Genomic DNA, 20,571 nt, shown 5'->3' on the forward strand with positions numbered 1-20,571 from the left:
TAATAAGTTAATTGATGCCTTTGTAGGCACAAACATATTTCCTGTTTTTCATCAAATCATTTCTCTGGACTTTGATTTGATAATGTTAAATTAATGCTCAAACAATACCTCAAATATATATGCTGTATTATTTTTTAGAGTACATATTGAATACCTATTTTTAAATCTTCCATTTGTCTATTTGTTATGATTCACAAAACATGTTCCTGTAAACATTGCCATTGGAGGCTGACTCAGCCTCTCATGCTCTGATTTAATGCAGGACTAGAAAGAAATACTGCCTTTTAATAAAACACTTAACCTGTTTGAGCCTTAAGTTCCTCATTTGTAAAATGGGAGTAAAAATAATAAACTACCCGTAAAGTAGTTAGGATGAGATGAGATTATTCATGTAAAGACTTTAGCACAACTTGGCAGGCACAGTAGTACATGTCTGTAATTCCAGCTACTTAGGAGGCTGAGGCAGGAGGATCAAGAGTTTGAGGCCAGTCTCACCAATTTAACAAGACTCCTGTCTCTAAGTAACTTTTTTCAATGGCTAAGTATGTAGCTGAGTGGTGGTAGCAATGCTTGCCTAGCATGCTGAGGTCTTGAGTTCAAGCTCCTGTACAAAAAAAAAAAAAAAAAAAAAAAAAAAAAAAATTTAGCACATACCAATACCACGTCCTCAAATATTAGGGACATGTGTTACTAAAAATCATACTACATCTCTTCCTATTCCAAACACAAGTGTGATAGACAAAACCCAGAGAGAATGCATGAAGAATCCCCAGGGGTAACAAAAGTTTACAACCAGAATTTTGGGTATCTATCATTGAATAATGTCACTCTCCCACACCCCACCTCAGTTTTTGGGATTGAACTCAAGACCCTGTGCATGCTAGGTAAGTGTGCTACCACTGATCTAAATATGCCCCTCAACTTTTTTTTTTTTTTTTTCTGAGACAGGCTCAATAAGTTGCTGAGGTTGGCCTCAAGCTTGCCACCCTCTTGACTGAGCCTCACAAGTAGCTGAGGTTACAGGTGTGCGACAACTGTGCCTGGCACAAGTGTGTGCTTCTATTTGAGCATGTTCATTGCTTGGGAAGCATTTATAGAATTCTGTTAGGTTTTTTTTTTCCTTTTATTTGTCTTTCAGTATTTGTTGAAGGTTAAGCATTTCCAATTTAAGGCTACATGGAAATGGCACTTAGCTAAAATAATGTCACTCTTATGGTGCTTATTTTTTAGTCATTGTTAGGCCCACCTTCAAGAAAATGGTGCTTGGGGGTGTTAAGAAACTTTTTGTTGTCCTGAGAATTTTTTCTTCCCTTTGTCACAAAAGACATTCTTTCTATGAAGTTTAAGGAATTTGCTCCAGCCTAAGCAATTAAAGAGATACCACCCACGTATACACTTGTGTCAAAGCAACTCCTTGAGTGTAGCTTTGGCAGCTCATGTGCCCAGGAGCCACTTGGATGAGGCTGGACTGGGGACCTTGTTGGACAGGGACAAGGAGAGGTCAGGTCTTCTGTCCACCCTGCCTCTTCCGCACAGCTGCTTGGAATCCAAATGTCCGTACCTTTTTATGTTAATGGCTTGGCTCAAATACCTCAGAATAATCACCACTTGAGTTGGCAGGCCTCCCTGAGAACACAGGAAAGGGGAACACAGTGGCTCCAAGGACAAGAATCAAGCCTCTAACATACAGGATGCCTGTGGAGTGGGCTGCTTGGCTCAGAGTCATGGTGGATTATTTTCTGTAGTGTTCCTGTGGCCCCTTGTTCTTTGAACTTTTGTTATTGTAGATAACCCACAGAATCCCTGGGACTCCTAGTTTGGGGAAAGTCCCTGAGGGGTTCATAAAAGGGTTTAAACAGTGGATCAGCCTGGTCCATGTGGCTGCGAGGCTAATCCTTTAGGGTCCATCATACCTCAGGATCCCCTCCGACCCTTCCCTTCCAGGTTGCTACTTTTGAACTTCATCACTTCAATGTCACTTTTTCCACGTCATTATCTTGGTTGTTTTTAGTTTCCTTGCTGCTTTGACATGTGCCTGCCTGCCCAGCAGTGTGGCATGTCTGCATGTCAGTGGACACTTCAGAGCAGTCAGCTTAGAGTTATATTAACTCATGTGTCTGACAGGTCCTACTGAGGGTGCCAGTGAGCTGGGGACTAGGAGGGTCTCAAGGTCATGGAGCTGAGCCTGACGCAAGAGCAAAAGCCTTGGGCCAGAAGGAAGGGGCTCCGGGTCCTGTGGCCATTGAGTCTGACCAACAATAAGTCACTTTCCTGCACTAATCCATACTCTCTTCCCCTGTAAAGATAAGGGGTTAGATAAAATGACTCCAAAGACTGAGGTCTAAAGTACTGAATCTGTAGGCTGTGCCCTGCAGAAAGTGACAATCCATGGGAAAAGAGAAAATAGGCCCACAACTCACCCCCATAGTAGGTGACAGGCAACAAACTCATAAGGGCTCCCTGATGTAAATACTCCTTATCCTGCAAATTCCTTTGCAGTAAGATCATACCAACTGTTCTCCACCAACATAGCTAAGGATGTGTATTTCATAAGACCCTCACTGGCATTCAGTATTATGTTTTTTTAAAAAAAAAGTTGTTAATATTCTATGTCTTTAATTTGTATTATTTTGATAATGAAATTGAACATTGAATTTTGACTTTTTATTACCTTTGGGAGAAAGTATCACTAAACAAATTAATAACCTAAGCAAGTTTTATAGTGCAGTGATTCCTCCTAGTTCTAGTTCTTCCTCTGTATCTGGGACCCAGAGACTGAATAATTCACCAAGGTCACCATTGAGGGGGCCCCTTGTACTTCGCATTGTTTCATATTTGCAGCCTGCTTTAAAAATAAGTTGACATTAAAGTTGTCTGGCAGGCTAGCTACTTAGGAAACTCTAGCTTTTATTGTCACATAAACGTGAAAGTAGGAAACACCTGCTCTTCTTTAAATAATTTTATAATTGAGGTTTTCCCCTGAAACTCCTGTTATTCAAAATTAATAGAATTTGCTGTGCTCTTATATAAGTGAAACTTAGAAGATAATTCAGTAACTTCTCCTCAGTGGTCATCAACTTAAATACACTTTACACATGAGTTGTCCAACTGGGGACCCACTGCCTTACTACACCATGCGCATGCCCTCTCATTCCTGCCCACGGCCCATTTTTCTTTACCGGGTCTGGAACCTGAAGGACTTCCTCCTGCCCAGGTCAGAGGAGGAGCCCTATGGCAGCAAGCCATTCAGGGTGAGACTCAACCCTGAGTCCTTATCCCAGAAGCTGATACACCTCTTGTCTGGTTGTCTGTTTTACTGTATGTGTGATCTTTTGTAGGCTGGCTGGTCCAGCCACCCTCTGCTGTTAACACCGAGCCTATGGAACTGGCTCATCAGGTGTCAAACCAACCCTTGGACATGACCCTTTTGTGAGTTGGGAACTGTGTGCCTCAGGGAGCTCAGCACTGGCTGCCTTCCTCAGTTTCTTCCCAGGGCCTCAGGGCCTACCCTCATCCCAGCCACAGGGCATAGAAATTAAACTGGACATTGCAGGGTATGCAATGAGACTTTGAATTCTAGCTTTGCTGCCAAATGACTTCAGACTTGAGATCCCAGAGTGGCTGTGAGCCTGAATTCCATATTCATCTGGGCATTTGAAATCCACATGCTCTGGAGACACTTTGAATGCTGCAGTTTCACAGACTGTGAGACATTCTCCCAGTCACTTGTACCAATGCTCCTACGATTTGTGTGTAATTTTTGAAGAATTTATCAATGAGGACAATTCTGCTCCTGAGGATATTTACTGGGTTCTTAGATGCACTAAGGTTTTCATTGAAAGAGTTTTGAAAAACAGTATTAAATTTTATATGAACATGCTTTGAAACAATAGCACATTCTTAATCCAACTTTTCTCTAGAGAGGATGAGGAGAACTGGCCTGCATCATCACGGAGGCCAGAGGACTGCATGGGGGACAGTTTGGAGAGCCCTTTTCCCTTAATTAGAGAAAATAGAGGAAGCCTTATACTTAGTGGCATACCCTGGGTGAGGGTCTTGAATGTCCGTTGTGCTTCTCGTCTCTGAGCAAGCCACTCACTCAAGGCCAAGTTTAAACCCATCTGGAGAGCTGGGCACAGTGGCATAAACCTGTAGTCCTACCTACTCAGGAGACCAAGGTGGGAGGATTACCTAAGACCAGGAGTTTAAGGCCAGCCTGGGCAACATAGCAAGATCCTTCTCAAAACAAAGTGAAAACAAAAAAGAGAGCTCAAATTCAGAAGTCAAACTGCCTGCATTCAATTTCCTCTCAAACATTTATTGTGTGACCTTAGACAAGTTACTTAGCCTCTGATGCCTCAATGTTCCCACCTTCAAAATGAGGATAGTGTTATCACCCACCCGAGAATGTTGTAAAGACTAAGTCATTGGGGCTGGGGATGTGGCTCAAGCGGTAGCGCACTCGCCTGGCATGTGTGCGGCCCGGGCTCGATCCTCAGCACCACATACCAACAAAGATGTTGTGTCCGCCGAGAACTAAAATAAATAAATTCTCTCTCTCTCTCTCTCTCTCTCTCTCTCTCTCTCTCTCTCTCTCTCTCTCTCTCTCTCTCTCCCCCTTTCCTCTCTCTTTAATAAAAAAAAAAAAAAAGACTAAGTCATAGTGCAAAGAGAAGGCTTTGTGCCTTCTTAGTATAAACATCAGGTGGTATTATACCAGACTTTTTTCCATAATTACTCTTAATTTAGGGAACACTTTGAAATGATGTGTCTATTCTAAGGCTCCACAACTTCACAGAAATGTAGATACTTTGGGCAAAGTTAAAACTAGCATCACACCAATTAAAGGTTTATTGCCTACTAAGATTGGTAATCAATTTCTATTTTCTTTACAAGAAAACAGTTTAAAGGGTAGCTTCATTTCTCATTCTTATAAAGATGGTAAAATTGTGTTTGATATTTGATATTTGGTTCTTTCCTTCTATCCTTGGACCAATCAGGACTTTTAAAAACAAATAGTTTAGGACCAAATTGTTTATTTCAGTGGGGAGCTGCAAAAAAAAAAGTCATGCAGGTTTTCTTCCTTGAACCCTTCCTTCCCTAGGTGAATGATCATCCATCCCTCTGGCTGGGCTGGGACAGGACTCTGTCCCCTTTATTTATTTTCATTGTTTTGTGGTGCTGGGGATCAAACACAGGATCTCATATATACCAGACAAGCACTGTACCATGAGCCCCATTCCTCAGGCCCCCATCACCCAAATGCCTTGTGGAGCCCATAAACAGACGAGTGCAGTAACATGGTGAGCACCATGATGACTGCAGGCACAGGATGCCTGGGGACCATAGAGAAGCTGTGCCTGCTTGCAGCTCAGTTGAGGTGAGCCTGAGCAGGAGCCTGAGCACAGGAGCCATGGGGCAGGCACTTCTCTTGGTGGCTTCTGCTGCATCAGTGGAATCACAAACAAGAATTGCCGTGCTGAGCAGGAATACCTTCAGAAGGCCTAATTAAGTCCACAAGAAGTCTGACTCTTTCACCAGGTTCCTCATAATGGTGGGAAAAAATACTTCAAAAAAATTTCAAGCTTTAAGGGCCGATCTCCTTTTCTTGAAGTTAATATTTTCAAATTTTTAAATGATTATGTAAAACATTGGTAACCCCAGGCAGCTTTCTGACCTTTCATTTTGTGACAACTGCTCTGCTTTCTTTTCCTTTCTCTTTTCCCAGATACCTACTGGAGCAGGATTTCCCAGGCATGAGGATTGGTCCAGAGCCCACCACCGATTCCTTCATCGCTGTGATGTATGGGGAGACTGAGGGCAGTACCCCTGGGAATGCATTAGTCGTGGACCCCAAAAAGCCATTTCGGAAGCTTAGTCGCTTTGGAAATGCCTTCCTGAATCGGTAAGGACCAGCAAACTGTCATTTTTGGTCAGGATGTTTAAACTTTTTTTATTGCCAATTGCATGTAAAGATTCAAAAATAGAACAATAGTTTCTAGAAGAGAAAAGTCAAAGAGAATATGCTAGTTGTGTTCAAATATCTGTTAGTCTACCAGAGGACATCAATATTTATACCTGTTCTGGGTGGCTTCATTGACCAGAGCTAAGTCCCAAGACTGGACATTTATAAGACTTCACAGAACAATTTCTAATAAATTGAAATGGATCAGGTTGCCCTGTCTCTAGTCATGTTAAGTGGTGGCTGAATGCCACGAAGTGCCCGGGCTTCCTGCAGTCAGGGGGCTTATCCCAGTGGATACCTAAGTTTCTTCTGACATCTGGATTTAGTCTGCTGACTCAGGATAGGTCACCTCACCTCCCTGGCTGTTCCTTTTGTTTTGGTTATGGTACTTTGAGCTGCTTCCTTGTTCTATGGAGGGCAGGGGAAATAGAGTAAAATCAAAAAACATTAATTTTATTATTTTATAGATACAAAGTTGTGGGATTAGGGCACAACTTTGTGAGGTTGTAGCTCAGTGGTATGAGTGCTCACCTCACATGTGGAAAGCACTGAATTCCATCCTCAGCACCACATAAAAATAAAATATTGTGTCCATCTACAACTAAAAAATATATTTTTTAAAAAAGTTGTGGGATTAGTTCCATCTTAATTAGAGATGTGTTTTATTTGTACCATCCCCATAATCTTTCAGCAGAGTTCCCAGTGAAGTCAGTGGGTGTTGGCACTGTGTGGGGAGAGCGACCCAGCCTCATCTGCAGCTCTGCCTTAGCACACATTCTGCTGTTATGACTTTCCCTACCTCTTTGCTACTCCTAGCCTGCCTTTCTTTTTTTGTGCCCTCCACTGATTGTTTTTGATTTTGTTTTTATTTAGTTTTCATATATAAGAGAAAACTTGAGATACTTGTCTTTCTGTGTCTGGTTTATTTTGGTTAACATGATGTCTTCCGTTCCGTCCATTTTGCTGCACATGACAGAATTTTATTCTTCTTTATGACAAAATAATACACATATATGTGTGTGTATATATACATATATGTATATTTTTTGATAGGCAGCTGAACTGATTCCATATATTAGCTATTGTGAAGAGTGCTGCAATAAACATGGGCATTCAGGATCTCTTGTTGTATGCTGACTTCATTTCCTTTGAATCTGTACCCAGGAGTGATGTAGCTGGAACATATGGTAGATCTACTTTTAGTTTTTTTAGAAACTTCCATATGGTATTCCATAATGGCTGTATCAGTTTACCTTCCCACCAGCAGTGTATAACAGTTCCTTTTTCTCCCACATCCTTGCCAGCATTTGGTGGTTATTGTTGTTTGTTTGCTTGTTTGTTCTTTGTTCTGGGTAATAGTCACCTAACTGGAGTGAGATGGTTCTCATTGTTTTGATTCTTATTACCTTATTGGCTAATAATGTTGAGCATTTTTTCACACAGTTATTGCCCATTTGTGTTTCTTTTTTTGAGAAATGTCTATTCAGACCATTTTTTAACTGGATTACTTGTTTTTTTTGTTGTTAAGTTTTAGTTTTGGTTTTGTGTGTGCATGTTTTTTGTTTTGTTTTGGTACTAGGGATTTAATCCAGGAAATCTTAACCCCTAAGCCACATTTCCAATTCTTTTTATTTTTAATTTTTGAGACAGGGTCTCCCTAAGTTGCTTAGGGCCTCGCTAAAGCTGGCTTTGAACTTGAGATTCTCCTGCTTCAGCCTCCTTAGTTCCTGGGATTACAGACATGTGCCACCAGCTGTTAAGTTTTTAGAGTTCTTTGTATATTCTGGGTATTGAACCTCTGTCAGATGAATAGCTGGCAAATAGTTTTTCACATTCTGTATGTTGTCTCTTCACTTGGTTTGATTGTTTCCTTTGCTGTACAGATGCTTTTAGTTTGAAGTAATCCTGCTTATCAGTTTTTGCTTTTGTTTCCTATGCTTTTGGGGTCCTATCCAAGAAATCATGTTCATGGATGGAAAGAATTGATATTATTAAAATGTCCATACTTTCTTTGTTTTTAAAACCCCTTTTCTTCTTCCTTATCAGCCTCCACCTGCCTCTCCATTTTTTTCTTTTGCATGTCTAGCTTTAGAGATTGAGGGAACACGTCAGTCATAGGAAGAGGAAAGCTGGAAGAGCAGTTCTAGCCTGTTTCGGGAGAGGAAGTAGGATTGGCTCTGACAGACTGACAGACAGCAGCTTGAGCTGCACTTCTCCTTTCTAGATGTTTCTAAAAATAGGATCGGATCCTCCCTGCTGACTGCTGCCCTCCCAAAGGCTGAGGTGCCTCCTTGCACAACTCCAGGGGGCACCATTCACGTGGATGCTGGAATAAACATGTGCCTAACACTACGCAGCAGCGCTGCTGAGTGCAGCCATGGCAGCCTCCACAGGTGCCTTCTGTGAAAAAGTTTTCACAGAAAACAGATGCACTCTAGGCATCTAGATGCTCTCTGTTGCAAATCAAAGAAAACTTCCAAGCAGCAGCAAGGGAACTTGGCAGTGGGATGAGCAGGAGCATACGATGACGTGGATGGAGTCATGGAGAAGTTCCATCTTATTACTAACAGTGACTTGCAGAACACTGTCCAGATGACTTCCCTGCTGCCACTCAGGATTCTCTTCTCCAAGAGGAGCTTACCCTTTAACTCCAGAGCAACTATGTGGCAGCTTCTTCTTGTGAGAGAAGCAGAGGCTGAGCCCAAGGTGGGAGAGCCTCAGAGTATCAACTCCCTGAATCTCCTGGGTTGTGTGCAATAGCGTTGAGGGGAAGTAGTACAGGAAGCACCCCCATCAGGGCATCCCTGAGCTCTGCACAGGGGGCAGGCAACAGCTCAGACTTCCTGTCCCAGGACTGGCCCTGGGAGGTTCCGGTGGCTCCGGAAAGTACAAGGCACAGGATCCATCCCCCTGAAAGACTGCTCTGGAATATTAAGGTTTCATTACCACGGCCCTTCGTCTTGTACTTTTTTGCCTGGCAAAGGTTTAAAAAAGAAATAAGCTGCCGCTTTTTTCAAATTCTCATTTTATGTATTCACAAAGGCAAAAGCAGGAAAAGTAGTTATTGGCCTGTCTGACTTGGGCAAATGATTTACTTCCCTAATTAAAACTGTGTGTTTTTTAAATCTCAAACACACATCAGATAAGTATGGAAGTATTCAGGAAGGATTTTGAATGGCAATGTTATCTCAGAATTTAAAACTTGCTGGAAATAATTCATGCATTATATAATCAACTATTAATTGAGTTTAGAATAATATGCAAAATAAGAGGAAATAATTATATAATATTTACCATGTGTCAGGTACTGTTCCAAACTTTACTTGTATATTAAACACAGAAAGCTGAGGTGTTTTGGCTTTAAATTCTCATAAAAATCCTTTGGCATGGCTTCTACCATTATACCCAAGATACAGAAGAGGAATTGAGGCATAGAGGAGTTAATTTAATTTCCATTTGGTCACTCCCCAATAAGTAGCAGTGTTGGGACTAGATCCCAGGCCATCTGTCCAGAGAGTCTCTCCATAGATAATACTGAGCTGCCCAATAGAATGGCATTAGGATTGAGTCCGTGCCCCTGTTTTACTTCAGGGCTATCCCCAAAATTGCCTTCCAGCAAAGATGGTAGAGATGATAGTGATTGTTCCCCAAGGTGTAGTTCACAGTTTCATCTACATAATGCTTGAGGGGTTGATAGACAACACAATGTCCAATTCATAGGTAAGAAAACTAGAAGCAGAAAAAAAAATGGTTTATTCAAGAAGAGGCTGTCAAAAACAGGCAGAATCAGGACTAGAATTCAGGTTTCCCCTTCCTGTTTACCACCCTGTGCCTAGCTAAGCACTGACAAAGGCTTATGTGTAAGGGATGTGCCTCATGGAAATTCATAGCACATGTTAGAGCAGACAGCCTGATCAAGCAGTGACGATATCTGCGTGACATTACTGCTTCACAAAAGCTCTTATTTAAGAAAGAGTGTCAGTTGGCACAGGGCGCTCAATCACACTTACATGACTGTAGCATTGTTATGCTCCAATTCGGGACCCCCAAAAGACCACCAGAGACCAAGATCTATGTAAACAGCAAAGAGGTGTTTATTGTGAGCTAGCTCAGTCCTCCATGCGCGCACAAACAGCAACTGGTGACGCTGAGAGGCCCGAGCCCAGGGTTTGCAGCAGTTTTATACACTCTTTGGGGAAGGCAGGGACTTCACATACATCATAGCATCTCTTAGCAAATCATCACACACCACGGGAAAATCAAATAACAACGCTAAAACATGATTAGCACATTCACTGGCGGGAACAATTTGGGTAGGGGTGATTGGTTACTACAAGAGGGGGATTTATTTGATCTGATTGATTTAAGCCAAGATGGGTGTACGTGCTGAACTACATGGTTTCCCAACATGTTATCAACCACCATAAACTACTGGGAGGGTCATCTGGCATCCCAGGTATTTCCCTGTCTCATGCTGATTGGTGGCTGCTAGGGGGTTGCTATGGATCCTCACTAGCCTGAGTCTGGGACGCCTGGCGCAGCAGATCTCTCCTGTTATTTGTAGATAAACAACTTAACAGGGTGGGAATGTGCCTAGGAGTGCTCTGTGGGTCTTTCCAAGGACAAAGGTGATGTCCCTTCCTTGGACAGGCTTTGCTCTGAGGTAGAGGCTGGTTTTTCGGCATCCTTCTGGGAACAGTAGAAGAATCAAGTATTTCACAAGGTAGAACCAGGTGATGCTTGGAACACCACCACCCAGCATTAAGCAAATCCAGTGGAGCCTGAATCTCAGTCTCCCAGGCTGATTTTTGAAGAGGCTAGCGGAAGACTGTGGTGCATTTTTGAGAAATGAAGATGAATTCCTGAAAAGACAGGTGCAAATTATAGAATTGTTCACACTTGAACGATAAAAGGAGGAGTTGAGTCTACAACAAAAGGAGTTCTGAAACTTCACCATGTTTGGTAGAATCCAGGCCTAGTATTTTAGTTTAGCTATGGGCTGTCCCCCAAAAGCTCATTATGAGACAATGCAAGAATTTTCAGAGATGAAATTATTTAGATTATCAAGTGTGACTTTCACATCTGATAATCTAAGTCATTTCATCTCTGAAAAAAGATTTATTTTTTTTTCCTTAAAAAAAAAAAAACAACTTCACCATTGCTTCCCTTGAGAGAGGAGTCCCATGGTCCACCTTTTTTGGAGTGGCACCATTGCAGTGGGTTATTGACATTTTACAGTGTATCAGGAGGCAGGTCACCCCAGGAGGAATGGACCCAGCCAGCTGCACGCTGAGCACACAGCCCCTGGCGCCCCCAGTGCATTTCAGTCAGTTCCAGAAGTATCAGGGATGAGGACCGACATTTTCCCATGCAGTCTGCTTCTGAATTGCATGTTATTTTTCCCACAGTCTACTTTTCTAAAAATTAGAAATACTTTTTAATCCAGATAGTTAAGAAACATTGTGTTTAGTCTTAAAATCTGGTATTTTTTTAAATTGTAGTCTCTCACAAAAGAAATTCCATTTTTAAAAAATAACTTTAATCGCTTGCCCTAGGATTTAAATTTTTGAAACTTCCTTTTGAATTGAAGGAGTCTAAACTGTCCCTCCAATGCACTGTCATTTTAGGCAGACCTGATGATGGTTCATAGTGATGGTGAAAAGCACTGTCTTAGGTTTGTGTGATAATTTGCCCATCATAGAACACACAGGTATGGTTTTGGACTTGTACTCCATTTGTTACCTCTATGTAAATAAATGAGGGTTCATTCAATATTATTATTTGAGTTTTAGATATTTAGTCACTTATTAATCACTTATTTACCATTGGGAATTTTTTTTGGTGGGGGGGGGAGTACTAGAGATTGAACTCCAAAGTGTTTAACTGCTGAGCCACATTCCCAGCTCTTTTATATATTTTATTTAGAGACAGGGTCTCACTGAGTTGCTTAGGGCCTTGCTAAATTGCTGAGGCTGGCTTTGAACTCTCGATCCTCCTGCCTCAGCCTCCTGAGCCACTGGGATTACAAGTGTGCACCACTGTGCCTGGCCCATTGGGAAATTTTTTAAAAATGACTTGCCATATGTCCACAACATTGGAAAGACACACACACTGACTTCTCCACCTAATTTAGCTGCAGAAATTAAGGAAAACAGGCTTTTGCCAAGAATCACTCTGGACACAGCAGAAAAAAAAAGTTTTATTTAAATCTGAAAGGATAACTGTTTTATGTTTTGTTTATGTTTTGTAGTACATTTGTCATAATAACCACAATAAACTGCCGAAGCTTTTCCTGTTAATTTTTTTTTTTTTAAAGAGAGAGTGAGAGAGAGAGAATTGAGAGAGAGAGTGAGAATTTTTTAATATTTATTTTTTAGTTCTCGGCGGACACAACATCTTTGTTTGTATGTGGTGCTGAGAATCGAACCCGGGCCGCACGCATGCCAGGCGAGCGCGCTACGGCTTGAGCCACATCCCCAGCCCTTCCTGTTAATTTTTAACCTTGGGACTTGAAGTGACTTCCAGATCATTGTTCTTGTTTGGCAGCTGCCTATAGGGGTCCAGCATTCCAGAAAACTAGCTGTACTCCCTGGGCTCAGACAGATCCTCTAGGCTGGTGCATTGCACCCAGTTTTCACCACTGGCCATCAGGAGAGGATTTATAAAAGTAACTGTTTAGGTTGAACCATGTGAAATCACCAGTCTTCAACCATCTTTTACCTTTCAAAGTGATAATTTCATAAGATTTAGTCAAAGGGCAACCAGGGGCTTTTATATAGTTTAGATGTGGACTTCAGTTCTTCCTGGGCACTGGAAGGTTAGCTCAGCCATTGCAGCAGGACCATGTAATAACTATTACAATTTAATTGTTAAAGTCTTTTTTATAGACTGTGTCCTATGTATTCTCCTACTTAGTATGGATGTGTAATGTCTCTGGTTTTACCCATGTGAATAAAATGGGCTGGGTCAAAGGAAATGCTTTGAAACAGTTCTATACTCTCGCCATTGTAAGTTTAAATTTATTTCAGCCTAATAGCTAACCTTGTAATAGTTGCTCAGAGAGGTTTAGAGACCTACACGAGGAAAATTGGTAAAAACACACATCTGCCTTCTGTTCACTGCCCCTACCCTCCATACGACCAGGTAGAGAGCAAGCCCCACAAGGTAGCCCCTGGGAGAAGAGCTCCAGGACTGTGGCATGTCACTCATGTTTCAAGATATTTCCCTGTGTGTGCTAAAGGCACACAAAAATCATGATTCAAAATCATGAGGAGGCAAGTTAGAAGGAATGGACCCAGCCAACAGCATACTGAGCACACAGGTCCTGGTGACACCAGTGTGTTTCGGTCAGTTCCAGAAGTATCAGGGATGAGGACCTGACATTTTCCCCTACTATTACCTCAAAAGCATGAGGTATTAGTAGCCATATAGCTAAGACCCTGGACTCCACAGGCAGAACTGCCAGGCTAACAGTATCCCAGTTCTGTCTCTTGTTGGCCATGAGATTTGGCAAGTTACAGCATATGGACTCTCTGGGCCCCAGTCTTCTTCTTTATAAGATGACAGCTCCCAGCCCATAGGCCCCTTGAATTGTGGAAAGATTGAGTTCATGTGCAGAGGAAATGCTTAGAACAGACCTGACACATGGTAAGAGGTCAGTAAATGCTGCTGCTAGTTTATTGTTATTACAAACGCCACAGACATCACTGTTTCATTAAAAATTCAGTCAGTGTTAAGGTTCTTTTACAAGTTGAATTCTTGAAAAACTGATCACTGAACTCTCCTTTCCAGCCAGTCTTTCTGCCCTCTCGTTGGAGAAGCCCCATCATGTTATGTCTCTTCTAAAGCCATTTTTTCTTTATACAAAGTTGTCTCTTTCCTCAGCTGAACTACATTTTAAAAAGTTTGATTCTCCTCAGGGCTAATTTGATCCAAATTTGATTATTATAATATCTAATATGATTATTTGGTATTTATAAAATCTCATCTTATAAATCTATGGGGCTGGGGATATAGCTCAGTTGGTAGAGTGCTTGCTTCACATGCACAAGACCCTGGGGTTTAATCCCCAGCACCAAAAAAAAAAAACAAAAACAAACAAACAAAAAAAAAAAAACCTCATCTGTGAAAAAAAAATGATCATTGACTTGGAATTTTAGCATTGAGAAGCAATTTTAAGTAATCTATTCTCTCGCCTCTCACTTTACTATGAGTCAGGACTCCTGGCAACATGCCCAAAACCCTACAGCCTGTGCCATTAGGGTGTCAACCACTTCTATCTGCTACCCCGACCTTCCCTAGATTTGGAGGTGACATGGAATGGGGACCCAGCTAAGAATCTTGGTTCCTCCCTTCCCTTCTTTGACTTTTGAAAACAAAGCTCATCAGGTCAGCTACGGTTCTGACCAACACATGTCCACATATTTCATGTGGAGAAGGCCAGGCACAGATGCACTTTGTGTTAATCATTCAGGAAGGAGTAGGAAATCCATCCTGGAACAGCAAATCTGTGTTTGGAAACATTTCAGCAGAAAGGCACAGGCCTCGCCTGCACCGACTGTGATGGATACAACAAGTGAGCTTGCTTCCTACCTTCCTTTCTGAATGAAGAGAGTAAAACATGATTGATAGAGAAGCATTAGGCACTTTCTGATTACAATAAAATGTGGATTTTTATTTGTTTGCTTTTTCTTTTGTGGTACTGAGGATCTAACCCTGGGCTCGGCACATGCAAGGAAAGCATTCTGCCACTGAACTGTACTCTCAGTCCTCTAAATTTTTCCTATTTTAAGACAAGATCTCACTAAGTTGTCCAGGCTGGACTCAAGCTTGTGATCCTCTGCCTAGGCTTCCCAGGTCTCTGGGACTCTAGGCATGTAGCACCACCATACCTGGCTAAATGGTTTTTTTGTTTTGTTTTGTTTTGTTTTGTTTAAAGAGAGAGTGAGAGTGAGAGTTGTTTTAAATTTTTTTTTTTTTTAGTTTTCGGCGGACACAACATCTTTGTTGGTATGTGGTGTTGAGGATCGAACCCGGGCCGCACGCATGCCAGGCGAGCGCGCTACCGCTTGAGCCACATCCCCAGCCCAATGGTTTTTGAGAATACATCTGTGGGCTGGAGATGTGTCTCAGTGGTAGAGTACTTTATGGTTCTAGCTTTACAGTGCAGCTGTGGCAGCCTTGGGGACTGAGTGCTCACTGGTGCTCTGTGCTCTCCTGCCCAACCCCACCCGTGCTCTTTCATGGAGTAGGATCCAGCTTTGCACACACAACTTCAGCGGCCCCTCTCATGTGCCCCTAAGGGCTCGCTCTCCTCCTCCTCCTCCCCTTGGCAGTTGTCTAGGCCCTTGGCCTGGCTCCCTTATGTGTCGTGTGGTGACATCAGCTCATTGCACTGCCTTTTTCTCTCTGGCTCGCACATTTAGCCTCTGCTGTTGCGTCAGGAAGCCTGGGAGCTGTTAAAATGCCGTTTCTTTATACACAGGGAGTGAACAGTATGTAAATTTTGAATCCCTGTGTCAGCCACACACCAAAATCTAAGGGTTTATGTTTTGGAAAAATTGATACTGAGTGTGAGCTTGTGGTTTTGGAGAAACATCAGCCTCCCCATGGGAACAGTTTGTGTAAAATAGTTTCATGTAGGTGCAATATGTTTAGCATCATCAAATGTCTTGGGCTGCTTGATAGAAAGGAGGAAATGACAAGAAATGGGGGCCACCCCAGATGTGCTTAGAACTCAGTTCCTCTCCTAGTTCTAGACAACTGGGTAGTTAGTTGTGTTTTGCTCTGTGAATTTACAAACGGTGCTTGGCAATCCCTATATGCTTTACTCACAAATCTTTCTTGGCATTGGGCAGTGGAGTTCAGGGTGCAGGGGTAGGGAGGGAAAAGCAGAAATGAGCAATTTATTTTAAATTTACTCAACCTCCCTCCCCTTTTTTTTTTGGGGGGGGGTACCAGGGATTGAATCCAGGGGAGTTTAACCACTGAGCCACAACCCCAGTCCTTTTTAAAATATTTTATTAGAGACAGGGTCTTGCTGAGTTGCTTAGGGCCTCACTAAGTTGTTGATGCCAGGTTGAACTCTCAACCCTCCTGCCTTAGCCTCCCCAAGTCGCTGGGATCACATTATGTGCCTCTCTTGACCCTCTATTTTTAACATTGCATATTTAACTAAATGGGTTGCTTTCTATTTGTCTGATATCAAAAATGCTAAGTTGCTGGCTGGGAATGTAGTTCATGGTAGAGTGCTTGCCTAGCATTGTATGAGGCCCTGGGTTCAACCCCAGGACTGCAAAAAAAGTAGTTTAGGTCTCTAGTCCCCAGTCAGCCATGCATTAGCACATAGCCTCAAGTTGTCTTCCTGCTTTGTGCTGCAAGTTTTCCACCTGAGAAAGGATCCTCCTTTCCCCTGCCTTCCTGGGATGATTTGGAAAGATAGGAAAGAATGTATGGAAAAACTTGTCCTGAGCACCTTGAAGCAAAGTGATGTTGAAATGTCAAATTGGTAACCCGGGCTTGGGCTGCCCTCCCCTGCCTGTGGAGTCAGTCTGTTCATAGGCACTGTGGAGGCTGGGCGGCCTCCCTGTCCCGAATTCCCAGCATAGTTACTTTGTGAGTAATCCCCACCACTTCCACTGAATGGAAGAATTGAGCTGTTATCAAGTGTTTTCAAGCTTTCTGCCACACAGAGAAAGAAGTTGGCCACTGATAGGACAGGAAAAGGAGAGGCACTCCTGTTTCCTCCTTAAAACATACACAGGACCTAACAAAGATCCAGACCAGGCTCTCTTGCCTGGGTTGGAAGTAACAAAGTGCTTCCTGCTGTTACTCATAGAGTTTACAGTGGTAAAGCTACAAAGAACATCACCAGTTTCTGGTCCAGAGTGTCTCCAGCACACATGAGGAACTGAGGTCCAAAGAGGGAGGCCCTTGTCCAGGGCCCATGAAAATCATTGGCAAAGACTAAGCAGAAACTGAGCCCAGGTCTGCCAATCCCCAGGCCAGAATTTTCCTCCTACCCCAATCTGCTTCCATGAGGCCATCAAAAAGGTAACTGACTAAAACCAGAACAGGAAGGACCACAGTCAGAAGAAGGAAGTGGCATCAGGCAATGAGAGATAGGAAAGAGGCTTAGAAAAGCTCATCCAAGGACCCAGCCACAGCCCAGTTGTCTGCTGCCAGGGAACTTCTAGGATTCCTAAACACCTGGAAGATTTGGGGCATTGCACATAGGTGCCTGCCCTTCCCTGGAGCTAAAACCAAAGAGGCATTGGGTGCTGAATTTGGGGGTACCAGACAAAGAAACAGACCCCAATACCTCCAGCCCTCACCCCGGGGAATGGGCAGGACAGGACAGGGAGTTTGGGGTACTGTAGCCAAATGGAGAAGTGCCCTCTAAAGGAGTCATGGGATTTCCTACAGGAGAAGAGATGCTTGGGCAGGAAGAGCAAGGAGGAAGGAAAGGGAGGCTCATGGACTTGAGTCAGGTTGACCTGGATGTAAGCTCTAGCTCTGAGTGACACTGAGCTAGTTACCCCAAAGTGATAGTAATTCTTTTCCTCAGGAGGTTAATATGAGGATCAAATGAAAATTAACAGAGATCAAGTGGTAAGTAGCCAGCCTACCTCCCACATCTGTCCCGTAGGCAGGCATCATTGTGTGGCACCAGTGGAGTTGCCATCATTCTTTTGAAGCCCCTGCTGTACAGGCAACTTTACAAGCTTCTTTAGTGTCCGCCAACCTCCTCTACACCCCCACTTAACAGACATAAGTGGGCCCAGAAAGCCCTGGGCACCTGGAGTTAGAGCCCTTTGTGAGGCCCAGTTCTGACCCCGCCTTTTTTGTCTGGTTCTTCTAGGTTCATGTGCTCTCAGCTGCCCAATCAGGTCCTGAAGAGTATCAGCATCATTGACAGCCCTGGCATCTTATCTGGGGAAAAGCAGCGCATCAGCCGAGGTCAGTGTTCCATCCTGCCCCTTCTGCCCTCCTGCAGGACTGTCTGAGATCCTCTCTGATATGGGAAGAGGATCATATTCTTTTTTCTTTCTTTCTTTCTTTTTTTTTTTTTTTTTTTTTTGTATTTTGTTTAGAGACAGGGTCTCACTGATTTGCTTATTGCCTCACAGTTGCCGAGGCTGGCTTTGAACTCACGCTCCTCCTGCCTCAGCCTCCTGAGCTGCTTGCTGGGTTTACAGGCATGCACCACCATGTCTGGCCTATGTCATATTCTTCCCATCCTTTAGCACAGCCACTTTCCAGGACACCTCACAGTATCCCTGGATAAGTTGAAGGGCCCCCAAGAAACAACCAGGGGGTCAGCATCACAGGCTCTGCATTTCAACTGAGAAACTTTCTGGGGTCTTTGTAAAGTCTCCTCATTCCTTTAAACTCTGTCATCTGTTATACACAGCTCTGATAAGTCTCCAGCATTTGAGAGGGGAAATATCTCTTGCTAACTATTCACCTGGATACATATTACAAAAACAAGAGGAGGCAAGCTGGACATGGGAGGGAAGAGAAGCTTCCCAAGCTCCTCCCTGCTCCCACTTCCATGGATCCCCCAGCAGCCCTTGTAGCATCCTTTCACTGAGCAAGCCTTTACTGGGCACCTACTTGGTAGCAGATGCTGTGCTATGCACTGGGGACGGTGCAAGTTCTTCCCTCAAGGGGCTCTTGTTCTGGTGAAGAAGTCAGACATTGATCAAGTTGTCATAGAACTCAGTGGAAACAGCCTGTAAGGCATTCAGAGTAGATCTAAGTAGAAGAACAAAAATACTTCAACAGTAGCATGGGCTTCTTCAGCCTTGAGCAGACAAGGCTGAAGTAACAGTTGTTTGCAGACCTAGGCAGGTGGTTTCTACAGATGGGCGTGTTGCCTCCCCTCTCTCCTGAAGAAAGGGGCTGTCAGGAAGACCAGAGGACATTGATTTACAGAGAGGAAATGCGTGGTTGGGAGGGCATTAGGATGGATTCCTGTGGTGACAGGGGCAGGTCAACTACCTCCCTTCACCCTGGCTGTGGAAGAAAGGATGCTTCCACAAGGCTCTGCTGGGAGGGAAGTGATGTGCAGATGAATTGTTTGTGTCACACCTCACTAATAACTCTTTGCAGCCTCTTGAACAGCAAGCCAGTAAAACCATTTTGAGATGTGCTGGCATGCCAAGGCTGAGCAGTGGTGGTCTGGGGTCATGGCCACAAGTATAGCTAAGCTGTGAGCTCCCCACAGCTCACCAAGCAGAAGAGCAATTATACAGGCCCTGCAAGGGTGCTGTGACAGGGGCAGGGGTAAACAAAGGGCTTCTGAGGCCAGTAAGCCCTTTTCCCATGGCATTTCAGAAATGCTGACTCTGCTGCCTCCCTGCTGCCATCTTGGACCTGCAGAGAGCTCAGGGCTGCCCAGAACTGGACCCTTCCCAGGGTTTGTCCTGCTGCACACTGATTCAGCCAGGGATGCTGGCAGTACCATTAGGCCACCTAAGGCCTCCCAGAATCTTGCAACTAGAGAAAAAAAAACAGATGTGTACTATTCTTTTCTTATAAATATCTTTGTTGGTTTTATTCTCTGTTATAAAATAGCTGTTGTAGAGGCTGGGACTGGGGCTCAGCAGTAGAGTGCTCACCTAGCACATGCGAGGACCTGGGTTCAATCCTCAGCACCACATAAAAATAAATAAACAAAATAAAGGAATTGTGTCCAACTACAACTAAAAAATATTTTTAAAAAATAAAATAGCTGTTGTAAATGATTCAATGGGTCACTAGTAACAGTTTTAAGTGGTCTTCTCTGACTCCTTAGAGACTTCTCCAAACATCATTTCTAACAGAAATGTGATTGCCATACATATTTTCTACAACTTGATATTTTGACATAACAGTTTATCTCAGACATCACTTTATGCAAGAATATTCAAATTATGTCACTTGTTTTAACAGCTGCTTGGATTCCAGAAAGGGACACACCATGGTTTATTTAACTGATTTGTGATATTGTGATTGTTAACAGATTTTTACTCTTCGAGTGTTACTTACAGACATCCATATTTTGGGGCATATCTTTATACCTCATTGTCCATAGATTCTCTTATTTTAAAGAGCTAGTTTAGGACCATTAATTTGGCCCAAGAAAGATTGCCTTGCAGATAAATTTTTTTGTTTGAAAAGAAAAATAAGGCAAGCCCAATATCCTATAGCTTTTCTGTGCTATTGCTACTTGACTGCCTTTGCTTATCTGACCAAAATTTGTTGGAGAAGTAGGTGATCCTGGTAAATCTTTCTTTTTATTGCAGAATTTTAAGACCCTTAGAGTATGGCTTCTACCTTATCTATTTCTTTTCACTTGTAGGCCTTTGACCAAACTTAACCTTTCACAGTCTTCAGTGTTTCTCCTTTACTTAGTAATTATAAGCGTCTTTCAAACTGTGGCTCCTTTCCAATTATGTTGAAGCCCGGCATGATGCTCAGTGTGCTTTGAAGATCGGTCCTTTTCAACCCTTTATAATATGATCTGACTCATATCCTGGTCTGATTTACCACGGCGTGCACTTCCTCACCTTCCTCACATCCTATGCACAGAAATAGCACATATGGTTTGAGCCAGTCAGCTG

At 43.1% G+C, this 20,571-nt stretch overlaps 1 protein-coding gene across 1 annotated transcript in view; it reads left to right on the forward strand.

Moving 5' to 3' along the window:
• EHD4 (EH domain containing 4) overlaps positions 1–20,571 on the forward strand; it is a 90,027-nt gene that overhangs the window by 17,786 nt on the left and 51,670 nt on the right. Inside the window, exons 2-3 of the mRNA XM_081289429.1 lie at positions 5,729–5,905; positions 17,826–17,923. Coding sequence (XP_081145555.1) covers positions 5,729–5,905; positions 17,826–17,923 — 275 coding nt within the window. The remainder of the gene's footprint in view (positions 1–5,728; positions 5,906–17,825; positions 17,924–20,571) is intronic.

The sequence above is a fragment of the Spermophilus citellus genome, assembly GCF_964194105.1.
Source record: "Spermophilus citellus genome assembly, chromosome: 4".
NCBI classification, from domain to species: Eukaryota; Metazoa; Chordata; class Mammalia; order Rodentia; family Sciuridae; genus Spermophilus; species Spermophilus citellus.